Source organism: Bombus pyrosoma, linkage group LG3, assembly GCF_014825855.1.
Source record: "Bombus pyrosoma isolate SC7728 linkage group LG3, ASM1482585v1, whole genome shotgun sequence".
Taxonomy (NCBI): Eukaryota; Metazoa; Arthropoda; class Insecta; order Hymenoptera; family Apidae; genus Bombus; species Bombus pyrosoma.
The window spans coordinates 4890353-4912097 of NC_057772.1; the positions used below are offsets into that span (position 1 = coordinate 4890353).

General features: G+C 32.5%; 2 protein-coding genes across 13 annotated transcripts; one reads left to right on the forward strand and one right to left on the reverse strand.

Annotated features, from left to right (window-relative positions):
* Window positions 1-180: 180 nt before the first annotated feature.
* Window positions 181-20625, forward strand: LOC122566250 (CAP-Gly domain-containing linker protein 1). Of its 11 annotated transcripts, none has more exons than XM_043723247.1 (22): window positions 182-323; window positions 939-1081; window positions 6693-6761; window positions 7784-7936; window positions 8009-8206; window positions 9799-10000; window positions 10883-11102; window positions 12250-12294; window positions 13343-13483; window positions 13561-13725; window positions 14305-14325; window positions 15146-15326; window positions 15394-16065; window positions 16148-16266; window positions 16331-16643; window positions 16714-16865; window positions 16944-18622; window positions 18692-18782; window positions 18863-18893; window positions 18971-19145; window positions 19216-19394; window positions 19671-20625. In XM_043723247.1, the coding sequence occupies exons 2-22, from the start codon at window positions 970-972 to the stop codon at window positions 19715-19717; spliced, it is 4965 nt and encodes a 1654-aa protein (XP_043579182.1). In that variant the 5' UTR covers window positions 182-323; window positions 939-969; the 3' UTR covers window positions 19718-20625. The 11 variants fall into 11 exon arrangements, with proteins under 11 accessions (XP_043579183.1, XP_043579182.1, XP_043579187.1 ...); XM_043723241.1 differs by lacking the exons at window positions 182-323; window positions 939-1081 and adding exons at window positions 1715-1750; window positions 2617-3022; XM_043723244.1 differs by lacking the exons at window positions 182-323; window positions 939-1081; window positions 19671-20625 and adding exons at window positions 1715-1750; window positions 2617-3022; window positions 19468-19633.
* Window positions 20626-20747: 122 nt separating this feature from the next.
* LOC122566270 (DNA-directed RNA polymerase II subunit RPB11) lies at window positions 20748-21632 on the reverse strand. Of its 2 annotated transcripts, none has more exons than XM_043723295.1 (4): window positions 21441-21632; window positions 21270-21359; window positions 21009-21183; window positions 20748-20944 (listed from the first exon to the last, which is right to left on the reverse strand). In XM_043723295.1, the coding sequence occupies exons 1-4, from the start codon at window positions 21491-21493 to the stop codon at window positions 20909-20911; spliced, it is 354 nt and encodes a 117-aa protein (XP_043579230.1). In that variant the 5' UTR covers window positions 21494-21632; the 3' UTR covers window positions 20748-20908. The 2 variants fall into 2 exon arrangements, with proteins under 2 accessions (XP_043579230.1, XP_043579229.1); XM_043723294.1 differs by having other exon boundaries at window positions 21445-21627.
* Window positions 21633-21745: the final 113 nt, after the last annotated feature.

Sequence of the window (21745 nt, forward strand, 5' to 3'; positions counted from 1 at the left end):
TCAATCGTAAAAAACATTTATAAGAAAGGTTATAAAATATATGTTAATTATGTGAAAAAGATTGGACAGTGTGCGAGAGAGATTATCGATATAAATAATTACATTTAAATACAAGGAATATTGACAGAAAGTTACAAATTAATTCGCCAGCAAACCGTGATAGCGCTTCTGGCGCCAGTAATTGTCACTTTTCCGTTGACCGCCGTGTGAATTTGTGCGAATATTTCGCGGTGTTTGTTCGTGAACATAGTGATGTTTTAATTGTTACTTGTAAAATATGTTAATTGATTGTGCCCGAAAACATTACGTCATATTTAAATAAGGTATGATGTCTGTTCTTCTTTTCTTCTTAAACAATGAACTTTCATCTCAATGAGGTTAACTTTCCGTTTGACATTTTTTTAACGTCATAATATCCGTTTTCAAATGAAATTCATATTTTAACATGTTTTATTTTTATATGTGAACGTAATAGATCGTATTTTTATGCTTTTTAACAAGTGTCAAACATTTGTCATAATTATTACGTATTTTACTTAAGTGCGTGCGCAATTCAAGTTTTTGATTTCAACTTCAACGTACTTTAATGACTTCCCGATTATGATTTTTGAATTTTGAATGCGATACGAATATATTTTCTTTCGGAAAATCAATGTAAAACTAAATATAAATAAAGAATTGAAAGGCAATTAAGATGATTTAAGATTATTTTCATATTTATGACTAAAATTATTCTGTTATATATAGTATTGAATCCTGTAATTCGTAAAAAATTTTACCGTTGATATTTTGTATACCATAATATTTATATACTACTGTTACTCTACTAATATTCTATTAAAATATAGCAATGTATATCTATATCTTAGAATTTTTATTTTTTTATGTATGTAATACTTTTCCTTCAATTTTATTAACCCTTCATTTGCATGTTTCAGTGTTATATAACAGTGAGTGTATACATAAAAGATGACTGATCCAAAACCATCAGGAATAAGACCACCCTCAAAAATTGGTCGACCATGTAGCAATTTACCACCAAGACCAGCTGTTCCGCCATCACCTCCAAGACCATCAATGAGTGAGTCTTCTGTAAATTTATTTATTATATCACACTGTATATGCATGTTTTGGAAAAATTGATTTTATCCAATATTTTATTAGCTTCAGTGTCCAATATACTTTGTCTCTTATATGTAAAACATTACTTAATTTGAAGAAAATGTTTAAATATTTCAAGAAGCATCATATTTTAATTGTATACATAATGTATGAACAGGTTATAGAAATTCACTGGATAACATAATATCACCTGGAGATAGTATCTAATTATACAAATCTCCTTGAACTTTTCATAATCATAATATTATATGACTTATTGTATCATTTAGAATACAAATATTGTTTATTCTCTTATTTTATGTTCATAATGTTCTTTATAAATAGAGTAAGTAGAAAAGTCGATGTAAACATTTGTATTTATAGTCTATAATGGCAATAATTATAAAATCGACTTGAATTAATATGAATAACGAATCGTTGAATGTGATTCGTACTCAGCACACGTGTATATTAGTCGAGAAAACGATACAAATAAAGGGCTCCGTTAATTCCCCACGCCGCATAAACGAGTACGCCCACGAGACCCTGAGACGTGCGTGAACGAATGCTTTTACAAGCCCGACTTCTCGAACTTCTCGCGAGTCGTTCTTCCACCTCTCAACGCAACACATCTCGTCCAAGCGATCTGGTAAATATACCGATTTCTCACTAACAAACACTAAGATCGTTATCGAGTATCGTAAGCACTTTGTTTCATCGAAGAGATCAGTTGGAACGGTAAAGTGAATTCTATTTGATTTTAATGTTACTAATTAAACGATAGATCATTAATTAATTTGCTTTTTTCAATTAATTCGGTCGTGTTTGATAGACTTTTTCTTTAAATTTTTAATGGATATTTTTATAAGATTCTCTGTCAGGATTTATTGTCAGGTTGATTTTAATTAAGCCTTTATTCGCTGTTCTCCATTCATTTCAAAAACTCTATTTGTTTTTGAAAGTTGTAAAGAATATTTCAGACGTATTCTTATTTTACTTTATAACTCTACTCTCAGTTATTTCAAAGTAATGTTTGAATCAGTCAATTAAATTAACTATGCATAAATTAAGATGCAAAATCTTTATTTCTGTGAGTATTCTCCATTTTAAATCACTAAATGTCTCAGCCTTAAATTCTCATTTAAACCTAATGGTTATTTAATAATAACATTACATGTTTGACTTCTCAACTAAATTACCAAATATCATACATATCTCTTATTTCACAGAAGTGCATCGCATAAATCATTATATACTTACAGATCTGCTTTATAACTCTCAGATTCTCTCTCTCTCTCTCTCTCTCTCTCTCTCAGATTAAGCTCTATATTATCAAGTGATTTCCTCAAGAATCCTGATCATCCCTTGGCTGCTCCGAGTATCGCTTCAGCTCAAATATCATCACCACCTCTACAACCCCTAAAGACCTCTGAAGCATTAGTCACTTCAGTCCTAAAACCTTTCTTACAAGGGTATCCATTGATGATCAAAGACTAAACCTTGATGTTGTTCTAGAATAGTCGCGCAAGCGGCAAGATTCAGATAGTCTGTTCGATTATTCACGGGCGGGCGGAGCGGAAAGAGACGCTAGCCTCGTACAAAAGCGCCTGGTCTCGCATCGAGGGCAGCTATCTTGCCTTATTGGTTCATCCAGTGGCTCGGTTGTACCGTAGCTAGGAAGGGACTCGCAACGCGTGCAGTCGGTGCAATCATCGTCGCATGACGCACATTGCGTTATGCAATCCGCGTGTGTTTATTGTACGCTCAATTTCCAACTGTACGTTTCGTCTTTCCTCCCACGTGCTCGCCACGCTTTCCATTTCGGGCAGGGATTTTCACGGCGTCCACCTTGCAGCTATGATCGGCCGTGCGCGTAGCGCCGCTTCGGCTCGGGTGTCGCAACGCGATAGAAAAGCTCAAGGTAACAATGTGAATTTGCAAATTGCAAATTAGACGTGGATCTGATTTCCTGGTATCTGATATTCATCATTAAAGAGATTCTTTGTTAATAAAGGAGGAGGAAAACAAGATTGAGCGCACTTTGGTGTCCTTCGAATTGTATAGTTTTATTGCAGTTATCTAAGAGAGCGTGATAATAACGTATGGCGATTGAAATAGAGGATAGTTCATTCAGGGTTTGAACAAATTTGGAATATTCTATTGTTAAAATTTAAAAAACTGAGAATGTTGCAGTATGGATGATTTACCCTTTATCGGAAACCTAAAGAACTGAAAGTAGCCTTATTAATTTGAATAGGAGAAAAATCGGTGTTTTCTATGTATTAACCCTTTAACGATTGAAAAGCCGCCAGTTAAGGCCTCGAGTTATCTTTTATCATCCGCTCATTCTCTCACAATTTATTGCAGATATTAGTATGGCAAAGGTTAACAGTTGATGTTTCATGTATGATCGCATCAAGAATTCATCCCTATTGCTATTAATTATCTTCAATGTAGATCATTTAGATCATTAGATCATAGACACCTGTGTCTGATACCTAATGTGTCTTTCTACTTGTGGTTCACGGTGACTAATATTCGTAAAATTCTTTGGTCAAGTAGTTTGGTCAAGCACGCGTGATACCAACGTTACAAACACGTCATACAAATGTTTACACGTGTTTTTTTTCTCCGGATACCATTAGCATTCCTTCATAGGTCATGCTTAGTTTTTTAATCTTTCGTTCTGACGTAATCACGGTTTCATGATGTTCAATAACACCGTGTGGCACCATCGGCTAAATATGGTGGACGAGACCGAGGATGTTACTTGTTTTAGGCCTCTTTGATATTCACACCGGCAGTGGCAACCGGTTTTGAGATCAATTCACGAATTTCATCCACCAGCTTGTTGGCGCCAGTAACATAACACGGTGAATCGCATTCATTATCTCCTTTAATGGCTACACATCACTCGTTAATCGGATGTAGAATATAATTTCTTGCATGCATTACCAATACTCTCTTAAATAATTTCATTATACTTAAAGTTTAGGTACACCTTATTGGGTTAGGACTAAGTTTCTTTCCTTTAAATGCAAAGCATTTACGTTTTATACGTGAGATAGGAGGATTTGCATAAAAATTGTCTATTCTATAATCTTCCATAATAATGTTAGAAGGATTTTCAACTGTATACATTATTACCTATTCTTTTAAATAGAAGCTACAAATTTTAGGTTGCATTTTCATAATATTTAAACTTGTCAAATTACGGAAAAGTCTGTTTATATGAATTTCCAATTTCCATTAGAATTCATTTCCAAGATATGTAAAAGTGGAGTTTCTAGATTATCTAGCGTAGAGTTTCTTAAACAGCAACCGTAGCGTATAGATTCCATTTTCATGATATTTAAACTTCCGAAAATATTGAAGAACTTTTTTACGACCTTTCACAATTTTCATTAGAATTCGTCTCTAACAAATCAATCATGATCTAAAATTCAAATTTCCAGAAAAATGCAACTTCCAACTGCAGCTTCAAACTCTACAACGAGTATATCGTTCAATATTATTCAACAGAGTATGTACGCAGGAAAAATTGGATGCATCAGCGAGTGACTGGTTGAGCGTGATTGAAAATCGAATCGGTCACAGAGATTGTGAAGATCGCGTTACGCGGGATGTTCATTGGATTAGATTCCAGGAACAAATTGCCACCTGACCTTAATAGTAATCGAATCGCTACTACTATTAACCTTGTTTACATATGGATCGTCTACTTACATCCGTGCGGAACCCAAGTATCTTGGATCGTATGACTATTTGTACGGATCTAATCACAAAGCGTAGCACGTGTCAACCGGTCAAAGTGCTTGATACTATACAAAGTTTATTTTGGTAGCATCTTGTCTACTATATTTGTCACTAGAAGTAAATTAAAATAAGACTACTGCTTTATATAGCCATTTCATTATATGTAGGATTTACCTGAACTTAATTGGTCATCGGGCTTGCATGGTCTCTTCTCTGTACTTTTTTTCTGAATGACTCACGTGTGACGGTTCGAAGCGTTAGATAATGATGCATCGATCTTTATATAGTATGTATTTGGAAAGTAGAACTGCGTCGTAATCCTTTATGGTCGATTTCGAAATTATTTAGCCGATTTATACTTCAGTAGTTTGGGTTTGGTATTCATCTTGGGTTAGTTATCATTGTAATACAGTAATTATAATTATCTTACGATATATCCTATACGATTATTATATTGTTACAAATCGGTTAGTTACTATTGCAACGCAATAATTCTAATTATCTTGTAATATAATATTGTAACAATTATCATTATATAGGTTTACTTTATATTATTTTTAATTCTATACTTTTCACAAATTTGGAAAGGATTTCTAGAAATCTTACTTTATCGTTTCTTCTAGCTTCTTTTACTATTTATTTATTCATTTTCCTAATTCTAAAATTCATCCTATTTATATTCATTTTTCTTATCATACAGAAGATTGTACAATCTTCGCACATTGCAAGTATTATGTCCGAAAAATCTCATACGGAAAATTATCTTTAACCGTATCGTGCATGCATGATCCAATGTTCGATAGTTTCGCTCTAATCGCGAATTGATCTCGTAGAACAGAGGCTTCTACCCACACGACCGACCTACTACCATCGGCTCGCCCACAGATCGCTCATGAATAGTTAATTAAATCGCGAATCGCGACATTTTTCTCTAGTTTTTTACTAGAAGAGATCGCGAGCTACGAGATAACACGCTCGACCTGCGTTGTAATTAAATTATTGTCGAGACAGCTACGATACATATTTCTCTTTCATTCCATCTTCTTCCAATGATTAAATAATTTATATTGAAATAGAGTGAAATTGCCTAAAAAATGAATGAAGAAGAATATTTAAAAAATTCTTAAGTATCAAAACGAAGTTAAAATAGCAAAGTAGAAATACTTGCAGGAACCTACGATATACGATTGAATAGTGAAAGGATAATATTCGAGTACTCAATATATCCAGATTGTACGTAATTGAAATTGTAATTAAAATTTGTTAAATTTGTTCCCTGTTGATTAATTTATTCAGTATTTACTAAATATTCAATTACTGAAATTCGAATACACAGATACATGTTTCCGATTATTTCAAACTATATTTTTATTATATCTAATTATCAATATGAAATATATTTACTTGCACATTCATTAAACTCATAAATACAAAATTTTACAGCATCATCATCGATCGATTTGTACTTGAACACGCCTCGTTGATCCCTGTTTTACATAACTTTACGCTTAATAACTTGGCCCATAGGAAATGAACTTCCTGTCTTACGTATCAGCAAAGTGCAATTAAAAAAAAAAAACGTATTACGATTTGTGTTATCATGCGTAACACATGATACGAATCTTGATCTTCCACTACGCAATGTGACGTCCACTGTATCCACTTTAGTACTATAATTCTTTTTTTTTCCTTTTTTTAAATCGTATTTCGTGGCGTTCAACTCTTCAACGGAGTTGAAGACCAAATGAAGATAAACGAAGCTTGTTTGTCCCGTGAAAGCATGCTTTTTGTTTCGTTTGATTTGCATTGTTCTGCGTTGTTTTGCATGACCACAGACCAGATGGATCATCTCTGGGAAACGCACGGCCGTCGATTAAGCGAGGCTGGCCTGCGCAGAGGATCAGGTAGGTGCTTTGTTTCTTTTCTGTTTCTTTTTTCTTTTAGTCTTTTATGTTTTTGCTACAGTGAATGCAAGAAATAATCGTTAAATTTTTAGAGATTTAAATGATAAGATATTGACCCTGCCATGTCCTTTGGTCACTTTTTATCCAATCGCATTTCCCTATCAATAAATTATAATATTTATTAAAGTATTTAATACGAAGAAAGAAATAATTGAGTGCACCGCAGTGCAAAAAGTGTAGTGAATTTCGTATGACTTCATTCTTGCATCGACTGCGATAGAATTTCTGTTATCTTGGCATTCGTCCAGAAACTGTGATTCTCGCAGTACTTAAATCAACACACCCGTGACCTCAGATTCTTTTAGACCTGACTAATCTTTCTGAAAATGAGCGATTATTCTCGCATCGGTCCGCGATAACGATTACATACAATTACATCGTTTTTCCTGTGAATCTGTGTAGCTTTTGTTGCGTGTATGCCTGATGCCTAATGAACGAACTGTATAGCCGATGTTAACGTAAAAATTAAAAGGAAAAGGAATATTTCACCGACAGGAATCTTTGCCAACGTTATTAGAAAGAACGGGAAAAAAGAAGCGCTCGAATTAAAAACTCCACTCAACGAGTTTATCTTCCCCTGTAAAATAATAAAATAAAATTATTAAAAAAAAGAAAAAGGAAAATTTAGGATAAAAAATTCCATTCGACTAGTTTACCTCCTCTTCCTGAATATAATAAGAATAAAGAAGGGAACTCGTATTTAACGAGTTTGTCTTCTTTTCTAAAATAAATCGAAAAGAAAGGACCTGAACGAAAAACTGCGTTCCTAAAATATCGAATCGAGAAAAATTACAGCAGAAGAAAAGGCTCGATTTAGAGAATCCACTCAACGAACCTATTTTCCTCCCCGAAATAACAAATTAAAAGAGAAAAGAAAACACGCTCGAACAAAAAGCTCTAACGAAGCAAAGCAACCCAGCAGCGCAATTAAACACGCTTATATGTAATTCCACCCTGATTAGATAACAGCGTGGTTCTGACGGAGGACACGGACAGCTTCATAATAGGAGATCGAGTATGGGTCGGTGGCACGAAACCAGGCTCCATTGCTTATATCGGCGAAACTCAATTTGCCCCTGGAGATTGGGCTGGAGTGGTACTGGACGAACCTATTGGTAAGCTCTGATCGTCATCCTCGAGGAGGAAATCATCTTCGACGAAAATTAACGAACGAGTGGACGCTTCAGGCAAGAACGATGGATCCGTGGCTGGCAGTCGGTACTTCCAATGCGAACCAAAGCGAGGAATATTCTCTCGATTGACCAGACTGACCAGAGCACCGTTAACCGATATCATCGCTGCAACATCACCGATACAAAAGACACCTACTTCGCCAAGTGACAGCGCGAAAGGAAGCCTCAGCAAGTCCATGTCTCCGTCTCTAAGTAAGGAACACTGCAAGAGATATTCTCCTCGTCCGTAGTGTGCTTGAACTTTCCGTTTAAGAACGTTTGCAACGAGAACCGTACAAGAAGAATCTGAAAGAATTTGTTTCTTTTCTCTTTCCTCTTTTGGGTGTCTCCTCTCGGTAGAATCGTAGAATAGAAACGAGTTGTTCGTTTGCTGTTCGAGAATTTTGTAGGTTTAAGATGTACATTATAGAGTATCGTGTATATTGTACAGTATAAGTTGTGTTAGGTTGCTGCATAAGTTATATCTGCCAGAGTGGATCTTGCAGAAATCCGATGTACAAAATTGATCTACGTGGATCTTTCGTAACGCCTCTTTTATAAAGATCATTGAATTTATCGTTAATGAATTTATTGTATGTTGCATTTTAACGAGCTCAAAATTGTTTATTCGTTTATTCTTGGTACCATATTTGTCATCATACAAATTGAACGCCCTTTATTGTTTTTATTTTCCAGTTACTTTATTATAAGTTTGTTATTTCATTGAAATCACGTATCCCTTATAACGTAAAATTCTAAATCAGGTGATATATATTGGTTAAAATTTCTCAACAAATGTAACGAGTGAGTGTTCTAATATTTATGATGGACAGTGTATATGTATGGAATTGCCATATTTATTATAACATTGACTGCAACCTGTTTATGTAAATCAAGAATCAGAGAAAATTTATGCAACAACCTATTATTTGATAATCGTTGATTATTTCAGGATCGTTTAGGTAAGCAAATGGTCTCTGCAAAATTCTCTGTTAAATTATTTATGCTTTTTTGAGTGGACGTCCAGTTGCACGCTGTACAGCTTAAAGTTGCACCATGTAGACTGTTTTATTATCGTGTCTAATACGTAGCATGCTGTATAATATTCCCTGTTCTGTAGCGTTATCACCTAAACACTTAAAATTTTAAATCTCTCCAAATAGAACGACGTACTACTGTCTCTTCCATTATGCATCGTAGCGTAGTCTAGGTTTTTCGATGTCCGATTATTTATGTAATTAATTCTCCACGCAACGAGTTTTGTCTGTTTAATAAATAAATTTGGATACCGCTTCCTCACTTTCTTATCGTCGATTAAATTGTAAAAATTGTAAACGTAGAAACCGTGCATTTTTGGATTAACCCTCAACTAAGATTTGGATTTAAACGATCCTTACACATATATTATTTCTTTAAAAAATTCCTCGCTATCAAATTCCCAATGTTTACAGATTTTAATTAAATTGTCTGTAAAACTGTTAATGAGTTTCTTTCTTCATTTGTGTTCCTTATTTCGTTATTATTATTACTAATATTAGAAATATTTTAACATTCACATATCTATTCTATATCTTTTTAAAAACATCTTACGTTCAAAATATTCGTGATAGCATAACTATATGAACCTTACACTCATTAGGAATCTCGTTTCTAACTGTAGTTGAGGCTTAATTCCAATCGCCAGTATTTTAAACACCTTCTGACAAAGTGGTTTTACGTAATCTTATCTTAATGTTTCATGCATGTATTCTTCTACTCTAAAAAATTCATCTATTATAAGAAACGTATTGTAACTCGTCACGCAGACGCATCAACGACGAGTCTATCGTCCACGGTGTCGCAGAGGGATCTCAGGATAGGTGACAGGGTAATAGTATCGTCCAGTCAAGGCAGCAAAACCGGTGTCCTCAGGTACATCGGCATCACAGAGTTTGCACTTGGCGAATGGTGCGGTGTGGAACTAGATGAGCCGATTGGAAAGAACGATGGTTCCGTCAACGACAAGAGGTCTGCATCGATATTCGAAATTTATAGTCTGGACCAAAAATTTCAGTCGCCCGACATCTCTTCCCTAATCAATGCGCGATGGATTTTTCCCCATTTTAACAATTTTTTATGCCCTGAAGAGATATGTATCAGTCTTTACGTTTTTATTCTTGTCTGTCTGATTCATTTTGTTATTTAACATTTACGCATTCCTCGCTATTCCCTTGTTAACTTACAACGTGTTTGTCCAAGAAAATTAGATAAATTATTTTATTACTTTGGTGCTTGGATTTAAAAGAAAAAAAAAAAACTTTTCTATCTTCTTCTTAGATTCTTTGGACTCTTTATTATCTTTATTTTGTTTTTAGATCTTATCTTTGTTGAATTGTTTTATTTTTTGATAAATCTTATCTATGAAATATATTTTTTAATACCTCCGCAAGTCTAATCTATGATACATAGAGCGAAGGAACGGTATAGATTTTGAGCTGTAGAAATGTCTAATTCAGTTCATAATAGGGCACAGGTATTCGCAGCGTGGGAGTAGCGTTTTGTTCGATCGAGCTTCTCCCTAGATTCTGCAACTTCGAATTAATTAACTCGATTCGATCACGCCAATGGCTGTATTTATAACTTCGATTGCATACAAATGTAAACGGATAACGACGATAGCCTTGACATTTATTACCAGTATTCTCTTTTACTCTTGAAGAACGATCAGAAAAAAGATCAGACTAAATTTCCATTAGTCTCATTAATTACATAACAAGATGAATCGCACGACAACAGAGAAATCTGTGTGTTACTTAGAAAGTGGATAAAGTTTAAGAATAACAATGTAAAAAAATCAATTAGCTCCTGCTTTCTGCCTCTGCTTTGCTAATCAGTTTAGCATTCATTCAGGTACTTCGAGTGTCGACCTAAATACGGTCTGTTCGCACCCGCACACAAGGTCAGCCGGTCGCCGTCCAGCAAAAGGTCATCGTGCATAGTGCACAAGCCAACTGGCGCCGCCCTGAACACGTCCATGAGAAAGACCGGTTCCAGAGAGTCATTGCTCTCGATGTCGAGCATCATCAGCACCGCTAGCACAGCCACCAAGGCTGGTGTTAGCGCCGCGAGGGTAAGATTCACGATGCCAGAGTGAGGAAGATCGCCTGCAGCTTGTATCTTCTCTGCAGAACGCAGATTCCTGACTGTCCAATTTATTTGCCACTCCACTCGAACAATCAGGGGATTAAAAGAATAGATTTCTCATTTGGAACGATGATTGCGGATTTTCATACATTCGTGGGGAATTTAAAAACGCGTAAATGCGCTGAATGTGTGTATACGATATCTAGAGTACAAATTTTCGCTTAGGTTCCATTTCTTAATAAAATTTGAATCTCTATGAATATCCGCAGTCTATGTATTACGAACGCGTTCATGTTCAAAAATTTGGCTATCATGCACCATTTTGTAATTATATGTAATTGAAATTGTTAGTACTATATCTGGCTGTTTTGTTATATATTCTATGTATTTCTAAGATTTTGAATCTTTGCAAAAAGAAAAAAAGAAAGAAGAAAACAAGAAAGAAATAAAATTTTACTTTGATTATCCTGCAAAGATAAAAAAAAGAAACTCGAACAGATGGTGGCAATGGCCTTAAAATTTTGGAAAACGTGTATTTGCTTTGGTACCAGATTTGTACCTTAAGATTCAAAGTATTAGATACGCTTTTTTGTAGAATAAATAATTCTCTGATTATTCCAAGGAGTACAATGAACGCGTTTCTGCTAGTTTGTATGAATAAAGCAACACCTCCTTTAAACCTGCTTTGAAACGCGTTTGCGAGTGAAACTGCGAGTTGTTAGCTTGTTAGTCCCATAGTGACGTTGTTAGATTGATATAGACACACACACACACATACAGTACATACATATATATCTGTATGCGTGTGTGTTACATTTGTTATCGTTGCTGTTGTTCTTGTTAATAACATTGTCGATTGTCAGAGATTAGTTTAAGTCGAACCTAATTTACGATCCAAAGAGATGTCCAGTATTCCTAATCTTTGGACGTATTTAACTTTATAGAACGCTTAAAAAGAAAGTCATATATTCGTACAGTATTCTTTTCACAGAGTCTTTATATATTTTTGTTATCGAGAGAAAAATGATATATATATATATATATATTTATTTGTTGGAGGTAGGAGTTGAACGAATTAACTGTATGGCTGTTGCATGATATATTTTTGTTTTTTGTTGCATCTATAATTCCAGCGGCCTGGTTTTCGCACCTCAACACCTGCACGAATCACCCTGCAGGTGAGATTATGATCTAACATTTATTTCGGTTACTTATCAATACCCTCTTTAATTAGAAGTATAATAGATGATATCCTTCATACACTCCACGCAATAGAAATACATTAACAAATGTATTGTGACTATGTATTTGCATAATTTCAGTTATAATCAGTATGATTTGAAAGTTAATATTTGTCATGTTGATTCATTTAGAATTTAAAATATAATAGTGCGTTACCACTAGTTGTATAGTAGATAATAAGTAGCTTACAAAAGTATTTTGATACTTGTATGTGATGTTAATAAAATCATCCGTCCATTCCTCTTAATCTCCTTAAAAATCTCATTCCCACCTGGATGAGTATATAATTCTCTAGTAGATTAATTTTTTTTTCTTTTTTACTTTATTTGTTTAAACTGAACGAAAGCATTCTAAGTTACCAGTATTGTGAAATTGATCTTCAATCATTTATTTCGCTGCCATTTGTGATGCGACTCGTATTTATTTAATTAAACGTCATCAAATCAAGTGTGTAATAAATAATTCAACCTGCTCGGTTTACACGCTTTTGAGATTCGTGTTGAGAATAAGGTATTCGACGTGTATTTATCGTTAGCGACACAATGTCCTCGTTGTTGTATGTAGCGATAATTATGTATATTTAAGTTGCAAATTCTGTATCTGTGTAACGCTATGCGGTTTGCATTTTTATCGAGCAAACTTAGTTTGCTTTTCACGCATTCATCAAAAACCGGTTCTCGAGTAACGTAAGAATGGCGACAAAAATCTGCCAAGATAAAGAGCACGATATGAATAGAACAAACATGATCTTTGCATAAGTACATAGACACACAGTTTTGATGGCAATAATTAAATATTTGCTTTTGTTATAATCAACATAGAAAGTATTATTATGATATAAACTCGCTGGATTATGATATGAATTTCTTGATTAAATATGTATTGTAATGCTGCATTGAGAAATCCTTTCAATAGAGCATTCCTAATAAATATTCAAACGATATTTGCAATTTTTTTTTTTACGCATATCTCCACCATTTTTAGGAAACGTTAAAGGAGAAGCAACAGGAAATCGAGATTCTCCGGAAAGAGCGAGATTTAGAACGTGAACGAATTACGAAAGCCGCAAATCAAGCAGATCAGGCGGAACAGTCGCTTATCTCAGTAGTAAAAGAATATGAGCAGGTTGTAGTATTATCATGCGTAGTTTATTTAGTCGTTTAATATTATGATGATATTGAAAAGTGTCATTTCAATTTTAGTATCGCGAGAAAATGCAAAAAACCGTTACTGACGCGGAGGTTGCGTTTTCAAAATTACTCGAAGAGAAAAATGCACTTGCTTTACAATTGGAGGAAGAGAAGAGGAAGTGTGAAGATCTGCTGTTTCGTTTCGAGGAAGAATCGGTTAACAAGGATGATATTCAGGTACACATCTTGACTGTATACAGTTTTTATTCCAGACATAAAACGATATACATTAAAATATATTAATTTAATACGAGATATATTGTAAGGTAAGTGTGGACATTTTTAGGAAGAATTTTAGAAGTAGCTTAAACGAACGACAAAACACGAGGTGGAGTAGAATAATATGTTCATAGTTTTTATATTTTTTCTTGTTTCACTTTGTTTTGCCAAATTTCTACTTCTGTTCTGAGATGTTTAACTATACATCGATTGCTTGGCAAAATTTCAAAGAACTACAGAACGTTAAAATTAGGGACTAGATTAACATGCTTTTCCTAGTATTAGGAGCTTGTACATAAAATGGTGATGGGCAAAGCTAGTATATACATAGTATATACGTATGTAACTCAATTCAAAACGATAAAGTGTTAAAATCCCCCCAAATCATTCGTAAGCGATAATTAAAACTTTGGAAAGTTATTTGAGTTTAAAAAGATAATTTACCAAAAATAAAAAATGAAAGATTTCGTATGGTATATGACAAAAGCTTGTTTCTAGGCTATGGGTTAACGTAAAAAACTTATCGTTTATTTTCAGAAAGAAAGAAGTGAGCAATGTGTGAGTATCCGATGGCAGCCATTTGGGATAGAGGAAGGGTTGATGATGCTGTTTTTCTGCACTGCTTCTCTTACCATCACTGTAGTCATGTCGTTTAGCATTTCATCACAAGTTTGTCAAAATGATATGTGATGTTGCAGTATCTCTTCGATGCTTTCCCCAACTAATTAATTCTCAATCTTCGTTGACATTAAATATTAAAGTTGAACTTATACTAGCACTATTTGATGCTCGTACGTAAATTACTTAGGGCATATGAAAGAAAAAGATAAAAGAAAAGATTATAGATTGAAGAAGTTAAATTTGTATCATGTAATGAATAGATTTTTATCTAATCGTTATGTACAATCCGTTAGAAAGGTGCGGGATTAACACGCTTTACGGTGCACTATGAACATAATTGCTATTTTCAGTATTGCTTTTATTCACGCCAAATTTGTGCTTTACGTATGAATCAATTATTAATACGTAGTAAATAATTAAATCATCGTACGATAAATTTAAGAATCAATGTAATTTTTTTTTATTTATTTGTTACTCTATTTATTTATTTATTTATTATCTATTTATTTCATAATTTGTATATTTTTGATTCCATTATGTTACACACGGTTGTATATTGTTATTCTGCAAAATCGAATAATATGTCTTACACTGTTGAAGCATACAAAAAAGGTTATATTGTGTATTTTATTGCACTCTCGCCTAAACCAACTTTATCGATAGAAAATTGATATTGTATATCTTAATGCACTTTGTGTTAGTTAATGTCTGTTTAAATTGATTTATTATTATACTAAACAAGTACGTTTGTGGTTAGGTGATAAATACTGTAAATGAAAATAAGATCAAAGATCTCGAAAAGCTGTTGCTGGAAGAAAGAGAACGTGTCGGTCAACTTGAAAGTGATAGCATCAAATTATTCGAAACGGAAGAAGAACTGACCCGTCTTCGCAATGAAGTTTCAAATGTTACTGCTCAAGAAACGCAGCAACTCGAAGGTACTCTGGGAAAGGATTTTATCATGTACTATTTTCTACAATTTATCTTAATCGCGAATTGATTTAGACTTACAGAGTCGGAATAAAATTTTGGAGGAAAGTAGAAACAATCTTGAGAATGAGGTGCAAGAGAAAAGAATACTTATAGAGCAATATATAAATCAAATAACTCAATTGCAATCAAAATTGAAAGAAAATCAACAAGAAAGCGCGGTTCATAAAGAATCAGAGACAAATTTGCGGACGGAAATAGAACGTGCGACGAAAGATTTGGAGAAAAAGAATACGTTGATAGAAGATATGAAAAAGGAATTTGAACACAGTACAAATACTTTGAAAGAACAGTTGCAAAAGGCTACAGAAACGATAGAAAATATTAAAAAGGAAAGTACAAGTGAAAAAGAATTATTAAAGTCAAAGTATGATAAGATAGTCGAAGAGAAGGAAAATCTTTTGAAAGCAAAAACAGAAGAATTAGAAGTACAATCAAAAAAACAGTTAGAAGTACAAAATGTTGCATTGGAGAATCTTAAGACTGAGAATATGAAGCAAATTAGCAAACTTTCAGAGTCTTTCAATGAACAATTAAATATGAAAGACTCGAAGATTAAAGAAGTTTCTACTAAGCTTGATCAAAAAATATCTGAGACTGAAAAACTGATGGTTGAACTATCCACGCAAATTGATATAAATAAGAAAAAAGATGAAGAATTATCTGTTGCTTTAAAGAAACTGGAAGGTATGTTCACAATACAAGATATCTAAGTACCAGATTAAAAAAATGTGTAATCTTAACTTATATCACGTAAATTAATTTACAGAACTAAACGAAAAGCTCAAGTTAATGGAAGAAAAGAATTATTTGCTTTCTAAACAAATCCAAGAGTACGAAAAAATTGCTGATGATAGCTTTAAAATAGTCCAGGAAAAGCAAAAGTTGGTAAGTACTTCTTTCTATAAATGTTATGTTCTACCACCAAATATAATTGTTTTTACTACTTTAGGAACATGATATCGCTTCCTTAATGGCTACCGAGGCCAATTCCTCAGTCCAATTGAAGAAATTAAGCGAAGAGTTGAAAGTGAAAGAAAAGGAACTATCGGAACTTCGTTCAACAACAGCAGCTGAAATAGAAGAATTAACTAAACGTTATCAGGGTCAGATTGAAGAGAAAGCAAAATGTATAGAAGAAGCAAATGCTTATATATCTCAGAAATCATTATTACTCAGTAAATTAGAAAATGATGTCCTTGAATTGAAATCGATTCTTGCCAATAAAGATGAAGAAATAAAAAATCTCATACAAAAGACTTTAGGTAAAACATATAAATATCAAATTTCAGTAATTGTATCACTAAATTAAGATTATTGTTGTCTATATTTCAGATTTACAAAATGCACTTACTTTATCAGAACAAGCTAAGACAAATCTGGAGAATGAATTCCAAGGACTTCAAAGCGATATAGAACAATTAAATCAACAAGTTGCTGGTACAGAAAATAAACTGTCGCAAGTCACTTTTCAAAAGGAAAAATTGGTAAATAGTTACTTTATTTAAAGTTTAAAAGATGTAATTTTTAGATGTAAAATATTTAATTATTCGTTTTATATTTAGGAAGCTGATATTGCAAATTTGTTAAGTACTTCCGCTGATTCATCGGAGCAACTTATGAAATACAATGAGGATTTACGAACAAAAGAAAAAGAACTTGATGAATTTAAAGATAAAGCATTCAAGAATGAAACTATGCTCAAATCATTAGAGTTGAAGTTGATTAATATCGAAACAGAATTAAACAAAGCTAATACATTAATTCAAGAACAATGCTCAGAATTAGAAAATAATAAATCTGAATTGGAAAAAGAGAAAAAATTGAACGTGGAGTTATCTAGCAAAATAAAAGGATTTGAAACAGAAAATGTAGAACTTGAAAAACAAATAAAAGAAAATGATTACATTAAAGACGAACTTAAAGAAAGAACTCAAGAATCATTGAATCTTTCAAATGAACTAAAAAATAACAAAGAGGAAATTCTTAATCTACAAAAACAATATGAAACTTTAAAAAATTCACATAAAGAGGAGGTATCTTCTCTTCAGAAAGTGATTGATAACATAAAGACGGAATTAACTACTTCTCAAGAGACAACAAAGACTTTGCAAAAGATCAAATCTAAGTTAGAAGCTAATCAAAGTGCCAATCGTTGGACAATTGAAGAATTGACAGAAAAACTCGAAGCTGAAGCAACAAACCGTACGAAATTAGAATCATTAATGACAGAAAAAGAATCTAATCTGCATGAGTTACAAAAGAAATATGAAGAATTACAGAAAACGAACGAAGCTTTGATAGCTAATCAAAAAGCTACTGACAAAAATCTTACTACGTCGTTAGATAGTATGTCCAGTGAAGTAAAAGAATTGAGGGATAAACTAGATGTTGCTGCAGAAATGATTAAAGTCAAAGAAGATGCTCTTGTACAAATGAAAAAGGAAACTGAACAAGCTGAAACACAAATTTTGAAGCTTAATGACACTGTTGCATCTATTCAAAGGGAACAAACGGATAATGTAGAGGAAATGAAAAAATTACAAGAAATGCTATCAAAGAAGGAAAAGGAAATATCTAACATCACGGAAACAAAAATTTCTTTAGAAAATAATCTAAAATCTGTAGAATCAAAATTAGAAGAAAATATAAAAACTTTAGAATCACAGTTGAAGACCGTACAAAATGAGCTAGATGTAAAAAATAACATGCTTCAGGAATCAGAACATATAATAAAAGAATTGAAAAGCTCCAAAGAAGAATCTGTGATGAAATTACAAAATACTTTAGAATGTGAAATGAAAGCTAAACAAACTGAGCTTGAATTTGCAATGCAGAAAAATTCTGAATTACAAAAACATCAACAATCGCTTCAAGATACGATAGAAAAACAAGTTAATGATTTGAATAACAAAGAAGTAACAATCGATAAATTAACAGCACAAATTAAAGCCTTAGAAGATGCACAAATGAAAAAATTGAAAACGGATGAACAGATGCAAAATGAAGAAGTTAAACTTATGCAAAGTAAGCTAAGTGAGGCGATTAAAGAAAACAGAAATCTAGTTGACAGTAAAGAATCTCTTGAAAAATTACTTGTAGAACAGAAAAAGAAAATTGAAATGTTAACAAATACCATACAAACTAAAGAAAAAGAAACTGAGAAAAATATTCAAAATTTGGTAGAGAAATTAAACCTTGTATCCACGGAATCTGCACAGTTAAAAGAAGCACAAAGTAATTTGTAGGTACACAAAAAATAGTTTCATACTTTTCTAATACTTCTCACGTTTATATGGACTTTACATTTCAGGGAAAGAGAAAATAAACAAATTACTGCTAAATGGACAGAAGCAACGAGTCAATTAAAACTTACTCGTGAAAACATAAAGAATAATTACGATGTAAGTACTTGATTTTCAATTTAATGTAAATTTGCTACAAATAAATATATAATATATCTAGATTTTCATTTATATTATAGGTAGCAGGAGGTGATATGAAACAACATATGGGTAAAATTTATTTAAAATTAATTAATCTCCTTTGTTGATTTTTCAATTCTATTGTAAAGCTAAATTATTAATTTCAGTTGATAAAGACATTGACATGATAAAGTTAAAAGAGGAATATGAAACAGCAAAAAGTCAAATAGATTTCTTAAATTCTGTAATAGTGGAGATGCAACGTAAAAACGAAGCTTTACTATGTAAAGTTGAAGTTCTTGAAATAGGAGTACCTGCCAATGAAGCTGATGAGTATACCAAGTTCGTAATATTTAATTTTTAAATAAGCCTATGTTATAACAATGATATGATATCCATTAATTAATTCTAGAACCACATTAGAAAAACGAATGGCTGCGCCACGTATGTTCTGTGATATTTGTGAACAATTTGATTTACACGAAACGGAAGATTGTCCACGACAAGCTCAAGACTTTCTAGACACGGAAAAGGTTGTAAAGCCCCCGAAGAAAACATCGGTGGAAAGACCGTACTGCGAAAACTGTGAAAGTAAGAATTTATTCTTCAAATCTTCGCGAATTGCAATTTTCTCCATATCCATCTATAATATTCTTTTTCCTAGGAACAAAAGCAAGCGTTTAAAATTCTTTCAAATGATATTTTTAATTCCTAGAAAATATTAGTTAAAAACTGGATAAATACCTTAACACAGACTAATACAACGTTATTATTTTAAGTATACACTGAATATTTCACACTAATCCATCTAACAATTTTTCGTATTTCTATCCAGTTCCATTTACGATTGTTTTACCTGTTTTACAGTGTTTGGACATGATACTCGTGATTGCGATGATGCTGAAACCTTTTAATGGCGTGTTGTCATTTGTTGACCTATTTCATTGCTTCTCAAAGATCTTAGATACAAAAGAAAAGACCTGTTAAAATTTTTGCAGAGTATATTTTTATATAAAAGAATTTAATGCTACAGTTCTGTGCATGTCTTCCTGCATAGGAATATGTGTGTCCATTTAAAATACATCGACAATTCGATGAGAAATGTGTGCTCCTCGTGTTAAATTTATGATTTGAAAGTCTATATATGTTCACCAGAATGTTTTTCTGTGTATATTCGTTGCGCTTCCATGTGATTGTTAAAGTACAAAGTCATATACCAGTTCTATTACCACTTACGACTAAGTTATTTTATGATACATTGCTGAATTATATTATAGAATGGGAGCATAGTTTATTATTTGTATAATGAACAGTTAAACGTATACCATGCGAAACTTCGAAGAAACGTTCGAAAGTCAAATGTAATTATGTACATACTAGTTATTTATGTCAACCTGTAACTGTATTTAATAATTTATTTAGTATCAAAAAACGTCACACATTTAATAATAGTTCCTTTAATTGACAAACTCAATGATCGAGCCATTAGAATTAGTTCACAGTGTTTCTTCACAATGTCTCAGAATTTATATCAACATGATTGGTAGTACATTTTTCTGAAAAAAATTTGTACTGAAATATAATGAAAGTAAGTATTTATTATTTTGTATGTATGTTTTCTTTGCCATTAATCTTTGTACAAAATTCGTTTCAGCAGAATTGTACTACTATGACTTACCGTTGTCTTGCCTTCTAACTTTAAGCTTTAATACAGGGTTGATATCTCATCTCAAATCTGAATCTTGTCTTGAAATGTACATTTAATAAATTATAACTAAACTTTGTAGTTAAAAAAAAATAAAATTGTAAGAGACTGATCTTAGCATTTTGCATAAATTTATTTAAATTACACAGCAACGACTTACTTTAAATAACAACAACTGATTTTTTATTATATGTTTCCTATTTTTTGAAAGAAAAATTGATTTAAGATAAAGAGTGAAATCTTTTTTTTTTGTTTTTATTTACTTATTCATATGTACAAATACCATTTATTTTCAGTGTACTTATTAAAGTAAATCAGTTCTTAATAATCTAAAAACTTGAGATACATATTAATTCCTTACATATATACAATAATAAATATAAAAGAAAAAAGATACGACTTAATCTAGTCCTTCCTTTTTCTCCTTAATAGCTTCCTGAAATATTACATACACAATATTATAGTCACATAACAAATCATGATATATATTTATCCTTTACCTTAAAACGTTCTTCAAATAGTGAGAGTTCTGCTATGAGATCTGTAATAGCATGCATAAAAGCATCATGTGGCGTATAGTCTGATGTAGTTTGGATTCTAATTACAAATTTGTGTTCTAATGGATGTGGAACTTTATATCCAGCGAACAAGACTTGAGGATCTTTCAGTAGCTGACTAATGAACAATTGAAACTGCTAGTATGATATATCCATATTATAAAAATTATATAAATTTTTGTGAAATTGCAAAGATGTACTTACTTGCGGATCATGTTTCCAAGGGTATGATCTTCCTTATTAACAGTGAAAATCGCGGCATTGGGAACTTTAGTGTCTTGTTCTTTGATTATTCTATAAATACAGGAAAAATCATATGCATGTATTTCATTTTAATGAAAGCCTTTAAATTGGTTAACCAGTGGTTTGTAATACTTACTTTTTTTCTCCTTCGTATAAAAGGAACGATTCGAAGGTCGGAGGCGCATTCATATTGTAGTTTAATTATATTTAATGTTTTATAGCTCTGGAGGATTCCTTTTATAAAATTTAATTATTAATACAAAACCACACAATAACACAGCAACGACAGATCGCAAACTGAAAATTCGTCACAGTTTAAATCACTATAGATGAGAAAGTTAATTGCATTGTAACTGTAGCGCTCTCTACATTGCCAATGTTATTTTACATATTTCAAAGCTGCATGATTCAGCAATAAAATAAAAAAAGAAAACTTA